The sequence below is a fragment of the Nothoprocta perdicaria genome, unplaced genomic scaffold, assembly GCF_003342845.1.
Source record: "Nothoprocta perdicaria isolate Ctin4 unplaced genomic scaffold, notPer1 scaffold_189, whole genome shotgun sequence".
Taxonomy (NCBI): Eukaryota; Metazoa; Chordata; class Aves; order Tinamiformes; family Tinamidae; genus Nothoprocta; species Nothoprocta perdicaria.
Window position 1 is genome coordinate 399,068 of NW_020455082.1, and position 26,310 is coordinate 425,377.

A 26,310-nucleotide genomic window follows, 5' to 3' on the forward strand; every position below is an offset into this window, starting at 1 on the left:
CGGCCGGCGGCGCGGCGCCGCGGAGCAGCCCGTGCCCGGTCCCTCGCAGCCGCCCCGCGCGCCCTGCCCGCCGCCACAAGGAGGCTGGAGGCCCGAGCGCGCTTTGCAAAACCGGCTTTATTAGAAAACCGCCGCCGCGACCCCCGGGAGGGGCTGGCGAGGAGCAGCTCGGGGCGAGGCGGGCCGAGCGCTGCAGCAGCCCCCCCTTCCCGGCTGTTACCCTCTGCTCCAGGCCCTGCTAAACAGGGAGCGAGGGGCACGGGGGGCGTAGGGCTGTGAGCCCGAGCCCCCAGGCAGAGCTCAGCTCCTACCCGAGACACGGCCCAGGGCCCGGTGCCACCGCAGGGACACCGGGGTTGGTGGCCCAGGCCGGCACAGACGGGATGGGCGCTGGGCACACACGCTGCCGACACGGATGACGCGGCCAGGCTCGTGCCCCCCCGGAGCCTGGGTCAGCGGGGCAAGTGTTAAAGAGAGAATGAGCAGCAGAGAAACAAAACAAACACAGAACAGAAACACCCGGGCTCCAATGCCGGCCTTCTGCCCAGCAAGCCCTGGAGCTCCAGGGATAAAGGCTTTGGAAATCAACCGTTTAAGGACTCTTGAGTTCCTGGACTCAGGTGCTAATGGGTGGTGGGGCTGCGGCTCTGTCAGAATTCCTGGCCTGTGTTATGGAGCAGTTTGGCAGCTGCCCGGCCCGGTCAATGCTGCCCTCCCGCTCTCAGGCCCTGCCCACGGCGAGGCTGCCCAGCCCAAGCAGATGGAGCTCTTGCCACATGTGCCACTAGAGGCTGGTGGCAGCTGGGCACAGCCACCACCCCCGGGCCTGAACAGCCCACTAAGCTGTAATAGCCAAGCAGGGGCAAGAACTGCAGCTTTTCTTCCAAATTTGCAGCTCAGGTTGGGCGATAGAGGCTCTACCACCTCTCACAGCTACTCCAATAAAATTAAGTAGTAGCTGGATTTCAGTGAGCTTCTCCATGAACTGTGGCAGACCTGAGCAACACTCATCAGGTAGAGTCAGTAACTAGTTGCTTTCTACAGAATTCACCCTAATCAGCTCTATCCTTCTGCTTGAAACAACCTCCAGTTGCTCTTTTGGACACTGTGCTGCTCCAACACTAACACAAGGCCACCAAGGCCAGGCCTGCACCAATGAGAACCACCAGAAGGGATGGGGACAGCATTTCTTTCTTCCCCAGAAGTAAGGACTAGGAGTGCTTCGGGGCTTTGTCAGAGTTCACTGAAGCTCTGACCTGTGCTTCTTTCTCTAGCTCCTATCAATATGTGTGATTTCCCCCAGCTTTCAGGATGCCAGGTCATTGCAGGAGAACTAGCAACATATTAGAGGTGCTCAGCACCCACTGCAGAGCACTTTAAGCCACTGCATGGGAAGGTGGAAAAAACCTCTGAGGGCAGCTGAGAACTGGGTGCAGTCAGATTCCTAGGGCTGTTCTGCAGAATTTGGAGTCCATGTAGGATGAGGCTTCATCAGGTAGAGTGAAAAAAGAGAATTCAAAATAGGTAGAGAAACTGCTTTGGAGTTTTGTAACTGTGACCCTATGCAGGCCTGGAGACACTTCCCCAGCATCTCAAGGCAGTGATGAGATGGTGGGGAAGTGCTGGGAACTCTGCTGGCCATCCTATTACGTTACCTCTCAAAGGTATGCGTTACGTGTATCTCCAGATCTTGACCTAAAAATGCAACAAGCCATGTCCTTAGGCTGGACACAGCCTCCAACACTGCCTGACTTGCACTCAGGCAGGAATACGGCAAAGAACAGAGGAAAGTCAGGAGCTGCCACCCACACCTCTGGAGGACACATCCTGTAAGCTCATGTTCTAAAATTGAACCACAGGAATCCTCCCTCCCACCAGGGCTGGGAGATGCTCTCGGAGCATCTTTGCGCTCTCGGAGATGTCAGTGCTTGCTGGAATATAATGTTTCTTCTTCAGTGTCCGTTTCATCCTGGAATTCGTGGCTCAGGAGGGACTTCTTGGAGCCAGTGGACATCATGCGGATCTCGTCCTCGTAATCGTCGTGGTGCTGGCGGAGGCGGTGGAAGCCGTCCTTGTGCCTGTTGGACTTGATGGAGCAGACACACCAGATGATGCAGGCGGTGAGGACCAGAGCAGACATACTGGCACCTGCCACGGAGAAGACACTGAAGTTAATGTCATGTTCCTCCACTGCGGAAGCCCCTGTTTTTCCTGCTCTGTCTCTCCCCATTCCCAGTTACAGCCGCTTTTCCTCACTTCATTGTAACCCTACTCCTTCCTCTTAGATGACAGGACACATACCATGGGAGAGGTGCTTCCAGAGCAGGACTGCATCTGCTTTACCTTCTGGCATCACGTCCTAGCACAGCATCACTGGGCGCCTCTGCAGACAGCTGGGTTTCAGCTCTGCTCGCCCCAGCAACTGCCACCTTGACAGAAAATCTCTTTATGCTCAACCACTACCACACCACGCAGAAACCCTTGGGCAAGGTGCAAGATCTGCAACCCCCAGGTTCATACACAAACAGGCTCCCTGCATTCTGACCACCTCAAAAGTCCATTCTGGTTCATTTAGATCACTGCAGTGATCTCCATTCCCTTCCTCCTTCCCACCTGCCAGCCCAGCAGCACCAGATCCAAGGATATCAGAGCCACTTGCAAGGACAAACAAATATCAAGAAGCAAAAGCAGAATGTGCTGGGCTACTTTTCCAGTTCCGAGACCAGGCAAGAATCACTATCAGGATGAACGGGTTCTGAAAGCGAGGCTCAAAGATGTGATGAAGAAAGTCTCACACTACCTGCAACAGTTACAACCAGCTCCCTTCGCAGGCCAAATATCTTGTTATCCATGTCAAACACGATGAATACGGAGCTAGGTGCGTCGTGGCGTACCAGAACCTGCAAAGACACACACCAGAACTCAAGACTGTCTCGAGGCTTTCAGCTCTGTTAGGTGCCCAGAGAAAAAAAAGATAGTTGGTAACCAGAACAGGACCAGATAGATGCCAAAAATGAGTACAATGCAGAAAAGAGTTATTGCTCAGAACCACCATCCTGTGCTGGGAAATTCTCTTCCATCCATTGTATGGAGGCAGAAGGCAGATACTCTGGGCACGCAGCCAGCACAAACTCGGCCAACAAAGGAGAGCTCAAGCGTGAGCATCTAAGGATACTTCTGCCTGACAGGGGAAAGAAAATCTCTGACACAGACATTCACATACCTTGACACGCTTCTGCTGGTATCCATCAGCTATAGCATCGATGTTATGCAAACCAGGAGCCAGGAGCACATGGAAATAGCCTCCCTCTTTAGTACAGACCTTCAAACTCTCATTAAAAATAACAGTGGCTTTAGCAATCGGCTTCCCACTCTTGTCCTGCACAAATCCATGGACTCCTTTATGAACCTGAAAGAAGACAGTTCCAATTGACCAATATGACACTTTTGTAAGTAAAACAGGATCTAACCCTATCCCCAAAATACAACCCATCCTCCATTCCAATCCTCCTGTAAGAAGTATGGGTACCCAACTCGCTCCTCCTTCCCTCTGTCCCACCACCTTCACTCCTGGGCAGGAGCTCGGCGCCCAGGCTGCGCCTCACCTCCACGAGCATGCTGAGCAGAGGCTTCCTGTGGGCTGCCCACAGGCCGGGGAGCTGTCCTGCGCTCGGGAAGTAACAGCAGCTGGTATAAACTGTGATCTCAGGGCAGTGGCCAAACGAAACGCTGAAATCCTGCAAAAAACAAAACCACGGTTACGACAGAAGAGGTGGCATCTACTAAATTTTGCAAAGATGCAACTGGAGAAGAGGCAGAGTTTTGCCTAGATATCAGAAAAATATATATTTTAATGTTCCTTTAAAGCCAAGCCTGCTGAGTGGGAAAGCCTTGTGTTGCCATGAAGTACCTTCATACTGCCCTGGTGACTGTGCCATTCAGCGCCACGGATCACACCTCCAGGAATATTTTCATCTGTGACAGCAAGAAGACAGTTACCAGACTCTTCCAGGAGCAGATCCATCTATCACAAGCAGCCAGCAGTTAAAGGCTTGGACTAGACATACCTGACTTATTTGGACAGCCCGGCTGTCCTAAATGCATCAATGGGTGGTTGTTTGCATACACGGATGCCAGATGCTTCAGTGTTTCTTTGTTCTGCACTATAAAGAGAAGGGTGTGACACTGAGCACATAGCTACCATTCACCAATAAAGCAGATCCTCATCCCCTACAATCCCATATTAAAACAGATGAACACCGTTTAGTTACACTGAGAAAGCTCACAGGATACTGCTAGGAAACAATGCTTTCCATTTCCATTTCTACAGCATTTCTCCTTTTTCCCTGCCAAAGCCAGTACACACTTTGCTTTTCAGAATATTTCAGAATATTTAAGGTTGGAAGGGACCTCTACAGATCATCTAGTCCAACCTTCCTGCTCAAGCAGGCACACCTAGAGCATGTGGCACAGGGTGGCATCCAGGCGGGTTTTGAAGACCTCCAGAGTAGGAGACTCCACAACCTCCCTGGGCAGCCTGTTCCACTGCTCTGTTACCCTAACAGTGAAGAAGTTGCTCCTCACCTGGAGACGGAACTTCTTATGCTTCAGTTTGTGGCCATTACCCCTCGTCCTATCGCTGGCCACCAGTGAGAACAGCCTGTCCCCTTCCTCCCTGCATTCTCCCTTCCTGAACTTATACATGTTAATCATATCCCCTCTGAGCCGTCTCTTCTCCAGAGAAAACAGGCCCAGCTCGCTCAGCCTCTCTTCATACGAGAGATGTTCCATTCCCTTAATCATCCTGGTTGCCCTTCTCTGGACCCTCTCCAGAAGCTCCACGTCCCTCCTATACTGGATACATCCTTTTTTTTTTTTTTTTTTTTTTTTGATACATCCTTTCAGTCACTGGGAAAACCTGAAATCCCTCCCAGAACAGACTGCCATCCACTGCCTCAGTACAAAGGGTTGAAAAGAAAGGTTACAGAGCATAGAGTGCATGCAAGACCTTAGCAGAGCTCATCATACCCGTTTGCACTGGCTCATCATACGGGTAAGTGACAAGCAGAGATCCACCATCCAGTGCAACAGACAGGCTGAAATCCTGCTTCAGTATCAAATTCTCGATGATGGCTTTGGTCTCCGGCTCTCGTGTCCCTGGGTATCGGGAATAATTGCCTGCAAACAAGAACAAGATATAAGAGAGGGAGTTGTAAACAGCTTCTTCAGCTATTTGAGATGACAGCAAAAGTTAATACCTGAAAGTCTACTGTATTAGAAGGTTTTTTCTAGATCTCAGCAAACTGCACCTAACAAATGCCTAGTTCACACTACCTAGTGGCAGCATCTATTGATGCTAAGTTATTTGCTGTGACAGTGCAAAGTGTGCCTCGCAGGTGGTTGTCCTCCTCAGGGCCACCAAACTGGCACATTTTCCAAAGGAAGCACTAGGGATTATCCCAAATGAAAGCTCCAGCCCAGGAGGGGTGGACACAGTACTCCAATACAGAACGCTGGATACTCAAGGCACTCATACAGGAACCAGAGGGCATGGAAAGGGAGACCATTTCCAGGGAGCATGAATAAAGAACTTGGGTGCTGGCAGAAATCATTAACAGAAAACACATTAAATGCCATCTGAATGCAGGACTACCCCTAAAAAAAAAGTCTACTTCCTCTTCTTTGCAAATAAGGACTAGCAAATTACCACCTCTCCTTTCCGCTAAAGCCTGCAACCAAATGGACTGTGACTACACCTAAGCCCACAGCAGAAAGCAGAAGACGTCTACAGCAGCTGACATTTCTGGAGGGACTCTACCCATCAGTTCACTTTACTTGTGAAGTCTGTGTCCAGATCTCTGCCGTGGGCGTTGGTCCGGCCTATCTTGGATGTGCAGTCTCTCTCCTGTGCTATCTCACGTCCATCCGGATTCAGGGAAGGCACAATCACAATCCGGGTGCGGTCAATTAGCTACGCAGAAGTAAATAAAGTACAATTAGGATCTCATTTGCCTACATCTCACGCTGAGAACCACTGCTCACATTGATTTCACCAGCCAAGGGCTGTTTCCAGGAAGAACAGGATTCCTCAGTCAGCAAGGGAGGGACAGAGGGACACTACCCACCAAATGCAGTCCCCCAGGGATTCCTTTCTGGTACCCAAGGCAGAGAGCTCTTGAGGGGGTTCCCAATGACCCCTATGGATTTCACAGCACCTGCCTGTTGCTCATGGAATTGCTACAACCCACAATCTAGTGTTAACAAGGCAGATCTCTCCCAGAAAGTATCCTCTTCTCAGGATATAACTTGTAGGGCTCCCGTATGGCTCCCTGCATTAGCTCCTCACCTTTGTAACCGCCGCGTTCTTCTTGTAGTTCATGCAGAGAAATTCTGCCAGCGCCAGGAGCAGCTCGGTACCAACAGGAGCATTTCCATGGATTCCAGCAACAAAGCGGATCTTTGGCTTCTCCGGCTCCGACTGGTTGGGCTTGTTGGAGATTTCGAGGGACCACAGCTGACGGAACTCAACACTCTGCCCCAAACTGCCAAGAGATCAGAAACTGGAGCTCAGGAACAGCGCCCAACCCTGGCCTGGCCCCAGGGAGAAATCCACGTACAGCCAAGGACTGCTGCTCCCCTCTGCGAGCAGACAGCAGAGGCAACCATCACAACCATCAGCTGCATCATTAACGAAGATTAGCAGTAGCACCGAAACACATTCCCTACGAATGTCATTTTGAACAGAAGCGTCTATGTGAGAAGATATCCAGGCCCACGTGCAGAGGACACCCAATGTGCTGTACATCCGTGTATAGTTGATAATGTTACTGCAGATGTGGGGCTGCTAAATGGCTCTGTGCAACTATTTTTTAATTTATTTCAGGGTGGGGTATATGTAGCTATCAAACAATTTTATAAAAGCATCCAGTTTAGAGGACAAAAGCAAAGTTGTGCCATTATGTCAGCAAACTGAACGCAAGCAAAGCAGGAACAGAATCAGGGCTAATGCGGCTGAAGAGACAATAGAAGCTACAGATCAGAAGGGCAGCCTTGGCACCAGCAGGGACAGCACATGAGCACATTGTGCCTGGTAACTACAAGCAAACAAGGTCCTGGACACAGAGGCCACCTTTGTCCCTTCTGAAACCAAGTGCTGCAGGTCACAAAGAGGGCAGAGGACTACAGACCGTGGCTCTCCTGCAGGAGGGCAGGGACCTGGAACCAAGAAAACTCAAGCACTATGAATTTAAAACTTGAACGCAGGTAAAAAAGAAAGGTCTCTAAACTTAATGAGTTTTGCTGGGGACTGTTTAGAAGGGTAGGTATTAGGGCATGGAAAAGAGGAAATGGAGACAGAGAGATGGACCGAGATGCTTGTCGCAACTCCGGACATCAACGTTGGGAATGCCATCCCAAGCACCTCTGGGGAGCTGACGGAGCCCAAGACTTAAGGCAGTGGATGATGCCTCGGGGAAAACAATGTGGATGGTTCCCTAAGTCTCTGCAGCCAAATGCTTACACTTGGGGCTACTCATGCATCAGAGGTGAGGAAGGGGACAAGCTGCCCATCTCCACGCCACGTGGAGGAGGATCAGCTCCCTTCCCTGCTGCTGCTCAGGTGGGAGCTGAGAGCTGCTGTTTAGAGTTCCCACCTGGTGAGATTTGTGATGTGGGGGTAGTTCAGGTTGAGGCCGCGGAGGAACTCGGAGAGGTCCTTGTAAGGGCGGTATCGATAAGGGGACACATCCCCTGACGAGGTTAGCAGGAGGCGCTCCAGCCCATTCTCGGCAGAGAGATCTTTGATGAGCATCTCAAACTCCTTCTCGTTGGGGTCGCTGGTGTCCGGAGTGTTCAGGACTGGCACCTTCCCCGCCTCTGCTTTGGAGCCTGTCCGTGTAAGGGTGAAGTTGACCTGCACCCCGCCTTTGCTGTCAACTTCCACCGTCTTAGTTACTGGCTCATACCTGCCCAGGGAAGAGAGGACAGAAGGAAATGTCACAGGTTCAAGGCCCTCCACACCAAGCCACTCCTCTTCCCAACTATACACTCAAATGGAAGTGCTACTGTTCCCCAGCCAAAAAAGCGAGAAGCATGAAGGTAAACAAGGACATTCCAAAGGGACATGGGACTACCAGGAGAACAGGAGGCAAATCAGAGCTCAGAATGATGCTGGGCTGCCTTTGGCTCTGCCTTTGCGGAGTTATGTGGCAGAAGGGACCAAGTGAGGCAGCTGAATCCTTTGCCTTCAAAAGGCAACAAGGTCCTGCCAGCTGTAGCAGTGACTGCCTGCAAGAGCACTTCCCCTGAGGACACTAAGTCAGTAACTCCTGCCCCACTGAAAGGCACACACCACCTCCAAATATAGCGAGGTTTGTATTCTGCAGCGTCGCCTGACAAGCAGTCTTTGCTATCAGGGTAGCATCACTTTGCTACCTCTGCACAGGCCAGAGAGCAGGGGAACCCTCCATGCCCGAATTTGCTGCAGTGGGAATGGGCCTCTTCCTAACAGGGAAAGTTCAATGTTGCAACAAGAGCTCATTCCTCATGCCCCAGCTATCTCACCCTCGAGCAGATGCTGTGATTCTGTACGTCCCCTGGACCAAGAGGCGCCAATAGTCTCCGTCCTTGTAGGTGGTGACCAGGTGATTGATGTCAGCAACGCTGATGGTGGCGTTGAGAATGCCCCGTCCATCGGTGGCGTCCAGCACGAAGCCGTGGATGCCGCGGTGAACCTGGGCACAGACCCCGGCGCTGCTCAGTGCCAGCCCACCCCAGCGGGTCGGTCCCACCACCCGCTCCACGGCGGGAGGGCGCTGACACCCCGACACCGCCAGCTCCCAGCCTGCAAGCTCCAGCAATCCCGGTGGTGCAACATGTTCCCACAGAGTTCAGGTGAAACTTGCTGGCTGTTGGCATGGCCAGAGGTCACTTGATGAGCACAATGAGCAATTGTTTGCCTCGCAGGGCCACCACAGCACCCTGCTCCACACCTTTGTTTGCATGGCCCGGGTGCACAGCACTGCTGCCAGGCCCATCTCAGATCCCCAGGGAACTGCACATAAAGGCCATTCCAATCTTAGGAAGGCCACAAGACCTGCAAATAAAAAGCCTGCTTTTGTACAGGCTTTGTATTGGTATGTTGATATACCAATCCCATACCATTGTACCTCCTGGCTGCTGTTCCTGTATGCATTTTTGGTATGTTGAGCAGGAAGGGACAGGGGAAGTCAAGACACATTCCAATTTCTGTTCTGCAAGTACCCACTCTGGCCAGGAAACTCCAGCACTCACTTCAGCCTGCAGATTAGCTCATTCATTCTGGCACTCTAGCACAGACCCCAACGGGCAGCAACACAACTGCTTGGGGGTCACACATCTCACCTGTTTCATGAACTGGAGAAGAGACCTGCGGTTCTGCTCCCAGTATTTTGGCAGCTCCTCTGCTTTTGGATATTTCACACAGCCCAACTCAATAGTCACTTCAAAGCAGTTCGTGTTTAAGTAATTCCAGTCTTGCATCCCACCTACAAGAGGAATGTAGAAAAAGGTATTGATAAGGTCTCCTGAAGGCAATAGTAGCATAGCTCAAAAATCAGATAGTAGAGAAAGGGCAAATACTGACTACAGAATGCATTTTATAGCCATAGAGAGAACGCTTCTAGACAAGGCAAGCTTCAGGCTTTAAAGGGATGCCCAAATAGCAGACAAATAGCCACCCTTCTTGTAAATGCCTCTCATGCTAACATATTGCTGTAAAGTTTTATGAAACTATTTTGCTGGTAACCATGAGCTAGAGTATAAATTCTTTCCCTCAGGAATAACTTAACCAAGGTATATTATTTAAGAGGTTATAAAAGAAACCCAAGTTCCTGTAATTTGGGCTCTAAGCTGCACGTGCTTTAGCTTGGAGATGAACAACCTGAGAGACTTGAGGCCCATCACTATGAAAGCTGTAGACAAAAATATTGCGCCTCCACATTACCTGGGACGTTGTACCACTGAGCCCCGTTAGTGATGCCGTGTGGGAAGTACTCGGTGGGGTACATGTCCTTACAAGGGCTTCCTTGATACATCTGCGTGTTTTCCTGAAAACCAAGATGCAACATGTGAAGCTGAGTGTCTGCATTCTATCACAACTGGCACTTTTGCTCTAACAGTCACACACTGAGGTTATCAGACACAGAAGCTGACATCTGTACAGCTGCAACACGCAGACCGCACACACACAAAACAAAGCATTGCTGTTTGCTTTACTCCTGGTCTGTGCACAGTGTTTTCTACTACTCTTCAGGGGTAGTAATCCACTGCTAGAGCTGCCCAGAGCGCTCTTCCTACATGCCTGCAAACACTGCACGCTGGCATCTGCTCATAGCACAGAGCAGGACTTCAGAATATTTCAGAATATTTCAGAATATTTAAGGTTGGAAGGGACCTCTACAGATCATCTAGTCCAACCTTCCTGCTCAAGCAGGCACACCTAGAGCATGTGGCACAGGGTGGCATCCAGGCGGGTTTTGAAGACCTCCAGAGAAGGAGACTCCACAACCTCCCTGGGCAGCCTGTTCCACTGCTCTGTCACCCTAACAGTAAAGAAGTTCCTCCTCACCTGGAGACGGAACTTCTTGTGTTTCAGCTTGTGGCCATTACCCCTCGTCCTATCGCTGGCCACCAGTGAGAACAGCCTGTCCCCTTCCTCCCTGCATTCTCCCTTCCTGAACTTATACATATTAATCATATCCCCTCTGAGCCGCCTCTTCTCCAGAGAAAACAGGCCCAGCTCGCTCAGCCTCTCTTCATACGAGAGATAAATCTCTGCTGTCACCTGAGAGGCCTCCAACACTGAGGACCCACATGGGAGCAGCCCTGCACCTCTACTACCAGCAGCTCAGGCAGGTTGTGACAGAATCGGGAGTTAAGCCAGCAGGACAGACTTGTTCCTGCATTAGAGTTACCTTGGAGTAGGACAGTGCCAGCTGCTGAAACACGGCATCATCTGGGGATTTACTGTATATGGCTATTCCTTGTTCATCATCATCAAAGGGGTAGTTCACCACCAGAGAACCTGCAGGGGGAACAAGATTTGACTCATACCCACATTCCCTAGTGATCCCTCAGCCTAAGAGGGGAAGTTTTTCTTCCCCCAGTCCCTGCAAAAGAGTGCCAGGAACCAGATCTTGTGCTTCTTAACATTTGGCATTAAATACAGCACTAAATCCAAAAGATAAAAGAGACAACAGAAGTATATGAAGAGCTAAGACAGCATCATTTGGAAAGTAAACCCAAGTCACAACACATGGGAGGTTTGGCTTTTACATGCAGGAAAGATGAGCTCCTAAGTATCACTTACCTGAAGGAGAAAAAGGGAAGGAATTTCCCAGAACATACAAGGAGCTCTTGGCCCAGCTGCTGTATCTATTTAGCCTGCTAGAGTTTATTGTAAGCACTGGTAGGTTATAACATCTTTAGCTTATTCAGGTGTTTCCTCAGCAAGTTCTACTAACGTGAGTTCTGCTGCTGGAGAGCTGCCAGCCCCTCTTACCCACGCAAGGTATTTCTGTGCTGGTACAAAGCAACCACCTGCAAGTTACTACAGCTGCAAGCCAGCAGACAAACCACCTAGGGAATAAGATGCTATACAGAGACTTCATTTAGATCACTTTCAAAAGGTAATTAAATTACAGCAAATTTCGTAGTTCCACCAGGCAATTCATGGCAGGAAATCCTCCAGATTTCATCTCATTCCCTTCACCTCCTAAATATTACGAGCCTCCAACAGCCACAGCACTGTCACACACACAGAACCAGCTGCTGAGCAGCAGCCAACCAGAGGATCCACTCCAGTGGCTCAGCCAACAAGGCCCTAGGTTCCCCCAGTGCACATGGCCCCTTCAGAGAAAAGGCCACGATGGTCCCAGCAGCCTGTTCAACACCACACGGAATGTGTTTAGGGACGTTGTTTTCATCCTTCTGATCTTCCAGCAGCATAAACCTCAACCTACTGATAATAAATATATTCCACTCCTTGGTGTGTGTAGGCCTTTCAGAAATGGTCTCAGTCTGGGGCAAGAACCTGGCGGGATTTGCTCCCGCAGTTTCACAGTTGTGGCAAGTACAGAGAGGTCTCTGTTCACACCTGGCAGCAGCGTGGAAACATCCCTGCAAATCCCATCCCTCCAATGTCAGCCCAGGGAAGGAGCCTGCTTTGCCTGCCATACCTCCATGCAGGTTTGCTGAGAGGACAAACGGGTAAGTCCTTAACCAGCTCATGACAGCAAGAGTCTCTGGTTGCAGAGGATCCGTCACCTGCACGAACTGATCTGGGAAGTTCCGGTTCAAGTCATAGTTGTTGCTGTTGTTCCTGCCAATGGTGCCTCCTTTGTCTCCTGAAAGTTAAGCACGTGTTCAAGTTAGCACCCTATGCAAGTGTGAACAGAGCAGAGATCGGGTCCTCTCACTGCACAAGACCCAGAGACCTTTGTCACAGGAAAACTGCACAACAGGATTGGCTCCATGTGCCCAGGGCCACGGGACGAGCCCCTCTCCTTGGGCGAGGGGTCTGCTCCGGGCCAGAGCTCTCTGGGAACCCCTTTAGCAGGTGCTCAGACAGGGCGGTGCTGTCGGCCAAGGCACTGCTAGCAGAAAGGCAATGAGCCGTGGGACAAGCCAAGCAGCCAAGTGTCACGACCACAGAAACCTCAGAGTTCACCTTTCCAAACCAGCTGGACAAGTTCTTTGTTAAAACAAAAAAAGCTTCGCTCTGCCAATCTGCAACAGCCACGTGGTTTTAAGGACTTCCCTGAAGGACTTTATTTTATTCTATTTTTGCCAATGTCAACACCACAATAAAAGTCAGTATTATCCTTGGACAAGCGCTCTGCAGACAGCCTGGCTCCCACGCCATGTGTTACGAAGAACGCAGACCAAAGCAGAGCAAGTATGAGCTATGTCAAAGGAATGCCCTTTTTCTTTTTTTTTTTTTAAATAAGCCTTAGGAAAGCCATGAGGGGATCCAAAGAGGGGCAGCAGATGGTATTGCTGAAGCCCAAGAGCTCTCTGCAGCTTCCCTGGGCATCACTCAATCTTCCACTTCCCACAGTGCAGGGTCCACCCGCTGGTGCACAACCAGTCCCTCCCGAGCGTCCCTGTGCAGAGAGCGCTACTGCTTCAGCAAGAACTGCAGCTTGTCTCAAAAGCAGAGCTCTCATGAGCACTGGTCTCGGTGCTAGAAATCCCACGGGTGTTTCAGAACAGCCAGCATACCTTCCTGGGATTTCTCATAGCCGTCGGGATTCATGGACGGCATGATGTGGATGCGCGTACTCTGGACCAAGTCGGTCACCTCAGGATCGGTGCCAAAGTTCTTGCACAGGTACTCGATGAGGTTCAGGAGCAGCTCGCGCCCCACCACTTCATTCCCATGCATGTTACCAATGTACTTGAACTCCGGCTCACCTGCAGACACAGGGACCAATTATAAACCCCAGGGTTAAAGCTTGGGGACATCTCACTAGCCTGAGCCTGTTGCTCTCAGGCCTTTCTACAGAGCTGACAATGTGGAGACAGAATAGACCTCTGAAGTTTTGGGGCAGCTCTGCCACATCTTCTCTTAAGATATGGAAGAAGAGTAATTTGGACGGAGGTGAGAACTGAACTCTAAAGAGTGGGTGAATCTGAGGCATCTTGGCAGGTGCAACTCCAGAGACTCTAGACAGGACATCCTAGTGACCAAAGTCTGATCTGTTAGTGGTAGGGAATGACACCAGCAGAACTCCTGGTCTGTTCCCCACAGACAGGGACCCTTCCATTCCCACAGCACCAAAAAAAAAGCAGGAAATTACCGTGGGGAAGCCCTTTGGTTCTTCCATTCCCTGAACCCAAGCACAGACCTGGGTGTCTCCAGCAATATTCTTAACATTCACGTGAGTACCACCACTGCATCCGAGTCTTTCACAAGGAGAGCAGCAGGCAGCATCTCTTCAGCCAGGCCTTTCTGCTCTGCCCCTCAGTGTCCCAAAGCAAAGGTTTTATTGCTTGCATTTGAGCCTCACACAAAGGGTCCCCCAAGTTACCTGCTTCATGGACGCCAGGGTTGTCCGATATCTCCATCACGTAGAGCTCCCGCAGCTCCACCGACTTGCCCACCGAGTAGAGGCGGGTTATGTTGGGGTACTCGTTCGCATAGCGCCGTAGAAAGATCTCCATGTCCGGGAAGTGATGGTGGCGGAAGTCCACAGGCTGGATTGGCTGATGGAGAGAGGTGGGTTGGGGGGACTCTGCCTGCACAGGAGCAGTCGTGACGGTAGAGACGGGAACAGGCGTTGCTGTGAACTGCGTGAGATTGGGAGCTGGTGCCATCACAGTTGGTTGCAAGGAGAAATCCACTGTTGTTGCCTCTCCCTCCTTCACCTCAACGTTCTCCATGGTCATTGGGATGTAACTGTGCAAAAAGAGCTGGTTTCAGCAGCAGACTCTGCAGGCTGAAGGGACAGAACCCGCTGTGGCCTCTCCTCGACTCCAGCTGGGATTAGCTGGGATGCTAATGCCTACAGGGAAGATTCCCCAAGGAACAAGCTGTCAGGACTCCTCCCGCTTCCCTGTGGGGGACCCAACTAGGCTGTTATCCTCGCTGTGTTACAGTGGCACAAGTTCCTGCTTATGGGAGCAGCACATGGCCTAGCAGCATGTTACTGCATCTACAGCTGCACAGGAGACACCACCACGTTTTACAAGGGGACACTACCTCCTTTTCCCCTTCTGCCAGGAACGGGAGCTGCAGCCTGGTACAAGAAACAAATTAAGACAACAGCCACACTGTTCATTCAGCACCCACATGCTGCAGCAGCATGAGGTGTGAACCCACATGGCTACAGCTCCAAGCTCCTACCAGAGTCATTTACAGCTGCAGCTTCCAGCCAAGCCCCTTAAATACAGAGAACAAGATACTTTCGGAGGAAGAATCAAGTAAAACACATCAAGAGTGAGCAGTGTGGACGCAGGCTGCCCAGGACATTACCCCATCACCACTGCGGTCACGTTGTAGGTCCCGGGCACAAGCAGTCGGTGGTAGTCGCCGTATCTGCCTGCCGTGATGTTGTGAGCAATGCCAGCAACGACGATGGTCGCGTTCTCCAAGCCAGAGCCGGTGACTACATCCCTGACAAAGCCTTTCACACCGATATGGACCTGAGGAGAACAACACAAGGGCCTGGCTGATGTAGCAAGGGAGGAACCGTGTCCTCCACGTGGCTAAAGGCAGCAGAGCAGGATGGCTGCCAGGCAAAGACAGCCTGTGATTCAGACAGCGCTTGCCAAGACTGCAAGGAGAGCAGTCTGTGAGCACAAACCGGGCAGGCAGCAAGTTCCCAGAATGGATCTTCCCCAATAAGCCTTTCACTGGTTGACATGGGCTCCCAAGGTGGCTCACCTGTGCTGCAGAGCACAGAGACACTGCAGGGGTCCCATACAAGTCCAACCACCCAAGAGTTACATGCCACAGCAGGGAGCAAACACAGCTGCCTCTCCTCCCAGCCTCAACTGCCACCCACTCAACATGCACGTGGCAGCAGCAATCTGCAAACCAAGATTTCGGCAGTGGTCCTTGGTGCTTCTGCACGCTGTGGGAGAATATCTGCACCGAGATCGTACCCAGAATACTCTGAATTTCTTAGTGAGATCTGTACCTCTTGGTGCACCCTAAAATGATCCTCTTATAAGAGCTGAGCTCTGCTATTCTGTAGAATGTAGCAACTGTGGCAGAACCAGAGAGATGTACAGCAGGGTACAGCAGGTTTGGACGCTGACCTCTGCACGGTGACTGCAGCAACTGCGTTACTGCGGGTGCCAAACTCAGTCACAGGAGCAGCTCAACACAGTGCCCTGGGCCCACCATGGACACGCACGTTTCACAGCCGCTGCCCACGCACCCGCTGCAGCCCACGCTACCTTCTCAATGAAGGCAAGGAGAGACTCCCGGTTGTTCTCCCACTCCTGCTGAAGCTGGGAGGCTGGCGGGTATTTGCAGCAGGACAGCTCCAGGGTGATCTCAAAGCAGTCGGCCCACACATAGTTGTAATCCTGCATCCCACCTGAGAAAACAAGGCAGAGACATCAGTGCGAGACATCCCTCCAGAGGAGGCACCTTCTCCACTCCCCTCAGCATCTCATGGCATCTCACGAAGATGCTGCCTCAGCTCCAGTGGGAGCAGGGAGAAAAGATGAGATCAGATCACTGGGAGAGCTGCTGCAGGAGAGACACTGAGCTCTGTTTCTCCTGGTAACCAACATACTGGGCCATTCAGATGGAAAATGACAGTTCCTTCAGTCTTTCAGCTGTCAGCTGAACGCAGCAGCGCAGCACCTGGCAGTGAGCACTGCTGTGTTTCACTGTGAAGACAGTTCTGAGACACTGTGAAGCCTGGATGTCAGGGCAAGCACAGCAGAGCGAGCATGACTGCAACAGAGTCTTTTACTATGTGTCTGAAGCCTCCTGCAGATCTCCTTTAGCTTTTCCTGCAGGAAAAGTTACTCTCCCAAAACCAGTGTCTGCCCCCTGCTCCAAACGAGCAAAGCAGACTATCGATTTGGGAGCTTGCACCTTAAACCTACACGCTGGAATCACATTCCAAGTCCACAAAATTGTGCTCCAAGAAAATCTTAGGCAAAGTTAAAGGCTGTAAGACCACGTGAGAGATAAGCTTCCCTTTTACATTCCTTCAGCCTGTTCTGCTCCACCGATACCTTATCGGAGGGTATCCACTTGCTGATTTTTAGAGCAGCGCTAATAGAGACTCTGTGAGAAGACCCAGCACGCAGTGAATGCAAGACGTCCTAGCAAGGTTTCCTCCTGCTTGGGGAGGACAGTGACCCCCCTCTCACCTCTCAGGACTCCTGTGACCCTCCAACAACCAGGCCCTGCGAAAGAGCAGGACGCAGACCTATCCACCCACTCCCACCTAGAAACTCACCTAGAGCTGAACCAACAGCCTTGCACCTACAGACTCTACTTCCTCCTTAAGGCAGCAGTCTCAATGAATTCAGGTCCCTGCAGCATCTAGGGACAGTTTTTGACTTCACGTTGAACCAGCCAGACCTCCCAGAGCACTGGAGAACAGAAGGCCTGCAGAGCTGCTTCCCAGTATTAAGCTTATCTGGTTATCCCTGCCCTTCAGAGAACCCACAGGAAGGGACAAATTGGGAAGGTCACCTCGTTCCAGCAAGTGTCCCAGCCCATTTGCTTAAGTTTATGCAAGCGAACGTTTCTCTAGTGGGTACGAATCACACACCAGCAGGACCTGAACACTGCTCCAGGTATCAGCACTTGCAATCTGGAGCTCAGATTTGAGCACGCTGCTGAAGATGCAAATATTCAGCCCTCGAAACACGTGGGAGCTTTCAAGTGTGAAGAAAACCCACATTCTGCAACACCACAAGTCTGTGCAACAGGTTTCAGAGTCACCCTGACAAATCACATCACTGTGGCTGTATGAGAGGGCTTTTTCTACCACTACCAGATGATACAGAAAATGCAGGTGACACTAAGCTCCGTGCATGCTGACAGTATCTTCTGGTTTGTACAGCCCCAGGCAGCTGCAATCCAAGCAGACAGGCACGCCAAGACCATGGCCATTACTTCCCAGGTGGCTCCATCTCAACCTCCGCAGCAGCCACGGGGACCACAGGACAAAGCAAGGCCAAGCCATGGGCTAGAGATCAGTATTTCTGCTAGGGATCAGCTCTCCTGGTCCCTGCAGGTCAGCTGAGGAAGTCAAACCAGCTCTCAGCAGCCCTTGGGTCGTGAAACGGCTACGTACCTGTCCCAGCTTCAGCTCCCTGCTGAAACCAGGTGCCACAAGCAGACCTCAGGAGGAAGGCAAGCAGAAGACAGACTCGGTGTCACCAGCCTGCAGGATCCCAGCAGGCGAGTCTGAGACACCCACACCTTGTATCTCATGCTTTGTTTTGCCTGCCAAAGTGCTAAATTAGTGCTGTGCTAATAAACTTCCTTTGCTTTGTCTGAGCAGCCTCCTAGTCATTCACAATCCGCTTCACAAAAGAGATGGCACTGGCTGATTAACAGATCAATAGCCAGATGGAGGCAAAGGCACTACCTGCATTTGCAAAGGCTGTTTTAATGCACAGCCAGGAAGAGAGATCAGCAGCACTTGGCCAAGCGCTAGAGTCTTCCCTTAAGTGTGGTGGCTGTCACTAAAAAGGTGCCATGGTCCTAAAAAGTCAGCGATTGCTGCTCTGAAAAAGCCCACTCCATTCAGATAAAACAGAAATTGGTTACAGCATCAGCTAGGGGAGAGAAGAACAGATCCCTGGAAAGATATGAGGGATGGCACTGGAGCAAAGATGTCCCCGTTGCTCCCAGCTCTTTGGGAGCTGCTGCTAAGCAAACACGAAGCTTTTATCGTAACAAATCAAACGTCACTTTTACCAGGAAGAACACGGCAGCCCACGCCAAGGGATAAGAATAGGGGCCAAAACAGAAAAGGGAGCTCCCCATGGAGGCCAAGCAACAGAAAAAAAGCGATCGGGGACTCGGTCCAAGAGGATGGAGGGCCAAGGCCTGTGAATCCCATACAGACTCAGCATGATTTGGCTCCTGCTCCGAGACTCAAGAGTAGCCCATGGCAGGCTGCTCTCTCCAGCAAACACCATGCAGAGGGAAGCAGCTTGCCAGCCTACAACCATCTGTTCCTAGTGGGAAGCTGAAGCATTTGAAAACCTCCATACGTAAACCAGAGCCATTATGAAGCATATTTAGTGCTTCATCTGCCATTCAAGTAAATTTAGGACAGATGCTTACCCATAACAGAGCAGCAACAGACTAAATCAGAGCTTGCTCCATCAATTTCAGTAAAACTGCCTCTTCAGGAAAGTAGTTCACTGCATGCTGGAAATTTTGGACTGCATCTGCTGCACATGTTCAGCTTTCACACGGCCCCACTGCAGAGCAGGACAGTTATTTTTACAGCGTATGGAGTTGCATATTTTCCCAAATGCCATCTGCATTTTCCCAAACGCCTCTCAGCTGTGCGGACGATATGGAGGCAGGCAGAGAAACCTGTGCATGACCTCGCATTAACGAAGTAGGAGAAGCTCCCTCGGAGTCCTGGACTGCCAGACTAGAGCCTGGACTGCGAGACTAGAGCCGGACTAGAGCCTATAGCCTGCTATCCTGCCAGGTGCCACTTGGGACATTTTGCTGCATTCATTATAGTCCTTTTTATCAGGAAGGGTCTCTGAGCCCACACGTTGCAAAGCTCCAGTCCCCTGTGCAGTGTCGAGCCCATCTCACCGGTGGGGAAAGCAAAGCAAGACCAAGAGCTTACAGGCCCAGCAAGCGAGCTGCGACCAGCTGGCAGGCGGCCACAGCAGTGCTCACTTGCCACCTAGCCACGAGGTCAGTCCCTGGGCGGGAGGCGGATAAACATCATCCACGCTGCAGCTACTCGGTGCAGGAGCCTGGACGGCAGCCACCCCTGAGCCTGTGCTGGGCAGCAGGGTCCTTCCCTCCCTGGCTCTGCTCCCAGGGCACTCGGGCAGGAGCCTGGACCTCTCCAGGGCCGTGGGGTGGGTGCTGCCCGGCTCCCACAGACACACACGGCCCTCCAGCACCAGAGATCCACGTACCTTAACCACACTGCACGTCACAAGCTGCCTTACAGGCCAGTCTGGAAGAACTTCATATCCAACTGTGTGATGCAGGAGCCTCTCTACCTGCAAACCTCCCTGGAGCAGACAGCAGGAGACAAGGGACCTCCTGCAGCAAAGTCGCAGCATGGAAACGGTCCTGTCTGCTCTGCAGAGAGCAGATGGCACAAGCGAGCTCGGATGTTAATCACATCCAAATCACTTCTTCTGTGGCCAGGAGTGACTGCTCACACTGCTTGCAGCTGCATCTGACGGGCAGCACAAGTTTCAGCCCGTTAGTCACAATCATTAAAACGCAGAGGAGGGAAGGCCCAAGCCTGCAGCCCAGCACGGACACGCACAAGGTTCATGTAGTCACCCCCTGCATCCCCACATCCCAAGTGCCTGCAGAAACATCTCAAAAACGTGGATGTGAGATTTAAACTGGTGAGAAAAATATCTTTTCATAAGGGGCTGCAGATGAAGACAAGACCTTCCAAGGTCCACGTCCACGAAATGCTCTCTTGAATATTATCCTGACCTCAGGTCCTGAATTGGGGTCTTTATGAAATGAAGACAAGCGTGTCCACCCCAGAGATAAGGGCTAGGCAATTTGCCTTTAAATCCCATGGACTCTTGGGCCTGCCTTGGCTCACACTGCTTTGAGCATTAGCTGGATCATGCATCAGCCCAAACCTCCAGCTATTTTCTTGATCTAAACCAGTCCCTTAATAGTTAAAAGCCCTGGAGATTAAAAAGGAAGGAAAAGTAAGTGTGTGTATCCCAGAGATAGCCTCAAAATGTGTCCCAGTCATAGACACGCTTATCTATAGCGGCTGGAATGCAGAAGGCAAATTCAGCAGTGTGGCAGAGAGCCATATTTTTCTATACACACTTGACCTTAAAAATTACTCCAATGGTTTGTACTTGCCACCTCAGCTGGACACATGCAAAAGGTTGTTTGCAAACTCAAATGAAAAAGCTAATGAGATCTGGCACTACCACAAATCCAAACCAGCAACTCCAGGTCAATGAATCCCCCAGCGTTTGACCTTCCAGTACGTTTGATTTCACACGATAAAACATGGCAGGAAAATTCCCACCTGTTGAGACATTATGTTCTCATTTCTTTGTTTTTCCTGGCTTTAAGCGACTGGGAGCCTGCAGCCTTTGCTGGCACGGCTTGCTGTGCAGCCTGCAAACACACACCCTGCACCTCTCGCAGACCCTCGTGCTCTGGGGGCGACCAGAGCTCGGCCACCCCAGGCAGCTCCTGCCACGAAGCCCCGACCTCCCCATCCTCATCCCACCACGAACTGAAACCCTGGAGCTGCTGAGCAGAGGCTGCTGGTGGGAGCCCACGTGGGAGCGTGTCGGAGCGGTCCCTGGAACCAAGCTGAACGGAGCACAGGACTCCACAGGGCCCTGCTGCCTTTCTGCCGCTTTGTCACACGCCGCATGCAACCAGCTCTCCTGCCTCCGCTCTTCAGCCCCTAATCAACACTAGCACCTAAAACACAGAGTGACACAGTAACTTCGTAAAAATGTCTTAATGCAGCAACTCTATGTGAATTATGACCTAGGGGACAAACAGTTCAGGTACCAGTGGCTCCTGTCCGCCAAGCTGTGGCATTTGAGAGCTGGTTCAATCTGCAGCTGCCATCAAGGTATCTAATGCCAGGCTGCAAATTCTGCTTCCTCAGGTCCCTACAAGTCCTCTGAGTTGCTCACAGCCACTAGCAGTGAGCCCTGCCCTGGGGCTTGGCACAGCCAAAGGGGTTGCTTCCATGGGGCCTGAGAGCCCGTGTCTCCAATGGGCAGATTTTAACCTCCTCCGAGGGCAGTGCAGAGCAGGACGCTCCCCGGCTCACACCTTGTCACCTCCTGTGCCAGGAGGGGCAGCCAGACCCCCGCTGTGCTGCTTTACTAAACAAGGGCAGCCCCAGCGGGTCAGAGCAGCCGCCACCAGCGAGCTGCCCAAGGCACGGCTCCGGCTGCCCAAGCGCTTCACAGCACAGCAGGCGCTCAAAGATGTTAAGCCACAGTCAAAACGCTGCTCAAAGAAAGATCTTTTGCTTGGCCACAAGCCAAAAGCTCAAGCACAGCCTCTCCCAGCTCAATAGCAAGGGCAGCAAAGCCGAGCGCTCCAGGGAACAAACCCATTGATCAGACAACTGCCAGCAGCAGCTGCCACCAAGGCAGCGCTGCCCATCCAGGATATCCTGCTCGGTCGCAAGCACGTTCGCAAGATTAGAGACCTCCCTCGCGCGGGGCTTTGCGCAGGAGCCGTGAACCTTGAGCTGGCAGAGCCCAGAGTGCGTGAGCTTGAGAGGGTGGAGGGAAGGAGACAGCTGCTAGAGGAGAAGGCAAAAACCACATCTTGTTTGAACAGCAAAATCCGCAGGAATGATTCAGCCGCCGCTGAAATACAGACTTCCTCCTCCGGCACAGAGGTGACGTATTCAGTTCCCGTAGCGGTTCACTCTCCTCCCCAGTACATATGGATTCAGGGTTAATATGTGACTCAGCACTGAAGCCCACGCTCTGGAAAGACAGCGTCTTTGGGGGATTTGTTGAGCTGTAAGCTATTAAGCATAAACTGTGCTTGATTTTGGTGCTTGCTCAGCGCTTCTGCCACTACCCTGCAGCTCAGCCACAGCAAAGCAACGCGAATTCCTCCATCAATTATGCAAGACTTTTGTCTTGGCCTCATCGCAGAAGTTACTATATTGCCTAGTGAGTTCCCAGTTGTACAACATCTGCTGGGGGGGGACTTGCGAATCGTGTAATTTATTCTAATGAGAAAACCAAAATCACTCTTTCCATTAGCCTATAGAATGCTTTCCATAAGCATCTCATCACATCAGCTGCTATTTATATCCCATTTAAGCAAAACAGGCACCCAGAGTCCCCTACTGTGGCTGACTATCCATGGTAGCAGAACGGTGGTGGTACCAGGAGAGAATTTGCTTTTATTCAGATCACCTCTGCAATCTTCCTATTGGAGAAGGATCGGAGATTTCCTAGAGGCCTTGGGAGACCGCATTTTGGATCTCTTCTAGGGCCAGCTGCACTGGTGGGCTGGAACAGACCCTGCTTGGTTCCCATCCTCCACACAGAGCTAGTAGGACATTAGTTCATAGAAATCTCCCTACCTACTTCCAATAGGATCAGTTAAGTTAGTTCAGACCATGAATATAAACCATTTTACATAGTTTTAGAGGGGGTTATTTTAACACCCTTAAACAAAACTACAGTGGAAGTAAAAAACTAAAAAGCAATGGAAGTACAGAATAATGGCACTTCAAATTAACATTTGTACCTTCATTCAGCTGTAGTAATTGTCCTGAGATCTACAGCAATGCATTTGGCAAATGAAGCCTATTCCATGCAGGACTCTCCAAGTTTGCTGGGATCTATTTGCTCCCTACAGACCCAAACATCTCCCAAACAGCAGTTCATCAAACACTTGCTGATGTGCCCATGATGCCACAATCCTTCATTTCAAGCTCTCAGAACATACGCAAAGCTAAATATGTAATTTTGCCTACTCCCTCTTTTCCACTGTGATGATCGCTGTTTCAGACGTCATTTCCCAGTGGGAACAAGCAAATATTTCTGTAAGGCACATGACACAAACTAACAGAACTAGAGAAGTTCAGCAGGGTATCTTACCTTCTACATCGTACCACTGGGCACCGTTTGTGATGCCATCCTGGAAAGTCTCTCCCTCCTCGCCCGGGCAGTTTGGGGTGCCAGTTCTCATTATAGGATGATTTGACGCGTAAGCTTTTGCCAGGTATCGGAAAACTTCATCATCGGCGGATTTGCTGTAGACTCCTGTGGGCTTATGCGTGGGAGAGTCATCGTAGGGGTAGCTTGCAACCACTGAGCCCCCATGAAGATTGCCGGAGAGCAGAAACCTGGCGTTGGGAAGGGGGAAAGCAAAGAGCTGCGTTGGAACAAGACAAACTCATCAAGCAGCCACCCAACCAGGCACTCCACTGCTTTCCCACCCAAAGCATTCCCAGCAACTTCCAAAGTCTATTTGGGATCCGTTGAGCAGAACACGGCCACTCACAGTAGTATTTTGCTCAGCAATACAGTTATTTTAAAAGAGGAAACGATTAGACACTCCCTATCAGCACTGTATAGGAAGAATAGCCGTCAAGTCCTAACTACTGCAAGGTTACACGAGCAGCGAGGCAGTCACTCTGCACTGGGCAGGCTTCTATTTGACAAAGAGATAAACTTCTTTGACACATATTCCCTCTAATTAAAACCAGCCCCCAACGTGGCAAGCAGCATTGTTGGAGGATCAGAACAGCATTCAAATGGAAGCTGAAGCCAGTGGGTTTTTTTTTTTTTTTTTTTTTTGGAATCCTTCTCAGGACTGGTTTATTCACCTCCCAATTTGACATCTGCCATTACTGGACATGAAACAAGTTTCTTGCTTCAGTTTAAGGCAGAGCCCTTCAATTCCAAACAGTGCCCTGCGCATTAAGGCCCTACCCGCAGCTCTGGGTCAGGCTTTGGGCAATGCGTGAGCTCTACAGCACGACTGACCGGCCTGACTAAGATGTGACCGAGTGAAAGAGCTGCTAAAACTCCAAGCCTGAGCATGCAACAGTCCAGCCTGCCTCTATCGCACTGGATTTTCATCACAGGCAATCACAAGCTTTCCAATAAATCTTTAAAGACTAACATCTCTACTTTCCCTCTTCTTACCAAATACAGTACAGGGGAAAAAAAACCTAAGTTAATTACTTCTCCTTCGGTCAAATGTGATTTAGATCCTATGTAGACATAACGTGACCGATACCTTGGCCTTATCAGAAACACAGCACATGAGGTGTATTATGCCCACTAGCACTTCTGAGAGCTAACAGCTCTGTTTACCCATTCATTTTTGTACCAGTGATTACATTAGCACAACAATTACAACAGCATTAACGGGTGCTGCCAGGCAGAGGGATGCACCAAGCACCCAATCCTTCCTGCTTGAGCCTGGCTTACAAAAAGAAATCCCACCTCAAATGTGTGCTAAAAAAAGCAATGTGCTTTCAGAATAATGTTAAGAACACGTGTGCTTTTCCTTAAGCTATAACGCTAAGAACACATGTGCTTTTCCTTAACCAATTTGGAGTTTGACCAAATCCATGGGATCCATTCCACAACCTGCTGCCTCAGAGCTGCTCCAAAGGACTATTGGGACTATTTAGGAGACACAAACCACGGGTGCAGCTTGTGCAGGTGCCATCAGGCCTCTGGGCAGCACGATCTACTAACTTCCAATAGAGGCAATTCCTCAAACTTTGTTCTCTCAGACGGCGCAGCCACGATGCGCTGCGAGCTCGTGCATCGCTGAGATCTAGCCCAGAGCCCCCAGCCCATCATCCCGGCAGTTTCTTTCTTCCCTGTTTTGGGGACACTTTATTTCAGTGCATTGCTTGCACCTGAGCAATGTTTGCATTCTGCCTTTCTTTACACGGCTTCACATGCCAGTTTTACATCCACTTTTGTGCTCTAGATGGTCTACATTTTCTCTAAGGGAGAGGGCAAAGACAGAAAGGGTCTCTCCCAGGTTTGCTCCGGCCCCACCACAGGGCTGCAGGGCAGAACTGGACTCCCTTTCCAGGCCACTGTCTCCCCTTCCAGGCTCTCCTGCTCCATCACGGACAGCTGCCGCCGTTGCCCCCTTCCCTGCTTAGGCCAAGGCGGGGGCTGAAGAATCAAGGCGGGCTCTGGGGTCCGGCCTGCGCACGCTCACAGGACGGGCGGGGGGCTGCAGCAGCAGGACCTGCCTTCAGCCCCTGGCCAGTCTTACGGCTGGACTCAATGATCTCAAAGGTCTTTTCCATAGATTCTGGCATGTGGAAACGCTGCTGCCGAGAGCAGTGTTGCTAAACCCGGGGGATTTCACGTGCAACACAAATATGGAGAGAAAGGCCATGCTCCTTGCAATCCTGACAGGCCTCTGCTGACACGTGTGTGCACAGTCAGTGCTTGACCCCCACTTTCACCCCCAAAAGCTCACGGAGAAAGCGTTACAGGTCCCGAGACAAGCCCACACGAGGCAGACAAGCGAGGCCATCAAGTCTGTGGCCATGGAGGAAGGGAGGTCCCAGAGCAGCCAGGGAGACACGGAGCACCCAGGAACAGTCACTGCCCACCCGTGTCACACCGGCCAGCACCAGGGGCGGCCCGGAGGGACCCGCGGAGGGCAGGGATGAAGCAGAGCGGGGAAGCGGGCTCCCCCGGCGCCGGGGAGGCCGGCGGGGCGGCCGCACTCACTTGTTGCGCCGCATCCAGGCCATGAGCGCGCGCACCTCGGGCACGGCGCCCAGGTCGGGCCGCGCCGCGCCGAACTGGTCCGGGAAGCTGCGGTTGAGGTCGCGGCCGCGGCTGTTCTCGCGGCCGCCCGCGGCGCCGCCGCCGCAGTCGCCCTCGCGGGCGCGCTCGAAGCCGTCGGGGTTGAGGCTGGGCAGCAGGTAGAGGTCGGTGCCGTTGAGCAGGCGGCCGATGCGCGCGTCGCCGCCGGCCCAGCCGCGCACCAGCTCCTGCGCCAGGCGCAGCAGCAGCGGCCGCGCCAGCGGCTCGTCGCCGTGCATGTTGCCCACGAGCTTCACCTGCGGGCGGCCCGGCAGCGGGGCGCCGCCGGCCTCCTCGCCC

The 26,310-nt window shown here is 51.7% G+C and overlaps 1 protein-coding gene across 1 annotated transcript; it reads right to left on the minus strand.

Moving 5' to 3' along the window:
* Positions 1-721: 721 nt before the first annotated feature.
* CPD (carboxypeptidase D) lies at positions 722-26,304 on the minus strand. The gene is made up of 21 exons (XM_026036956.1): positions 25,933-26,304; positions 23,314-23,561; positions 15,943-16,085; positions 15,014-15,183; positions 14,070-14,437; positions 13,261-13,452; positions 12,216-12,383; positions 10,953-11,062; positions 9,983-10,085; positions 9,382-9,524; positions 8,563-8,732; positions 7,653-7,964; positions 6,347-6,542; positions 5,836-5,971; positions 5,029-5,178; positions 4,068-4,163; positions 3,911-3,975; positions 3,606-3,737; positions 3,224-3,409; positions 2,801-2,900; positions 722-2,148 (listed from the first exon to the last, which is right to left on the minus strand). The coding sequence occupies exons 1-21, from the start codon at positions 26,247-26,249 to the stop codon at positions 1,922-1,924; spliced, it is 3,732 nt and encodes a 1,243-aa protein (XP_025892741.1). The 5' UTR covers positions 26,250-26,304; the 3' UTR covers positions 722-1,921.
* Positions 26,305-26,310: the final 6 nt, after the last annotated feature.

Bases quoted from the DNA above. Each gene is read 5' to 3' on its own strand.
- CPD (XM_026036956.1), bottom strand. From the start codon at position 26,249: ATGCACGGCGACGAGCCGCTGGCGCGGCCGCTGCTGCTGCGCCTGGCG. The intron at 13,453-14,069 runs GTAACTTGGGGG...CTGTGTCTGCAG, and splicing joins CCCTGGCGTCCATGAAGCAG to GTGAGCCGGAGTTCAAGTAC. The intron at 3,410-3,605 runs GTGAGGCGCAGC...GTCTTCTTTCAG, and splicing joins TGCTCAGCATGCTCGTGGAG to GTTCATAAAGGAGTCCATGG.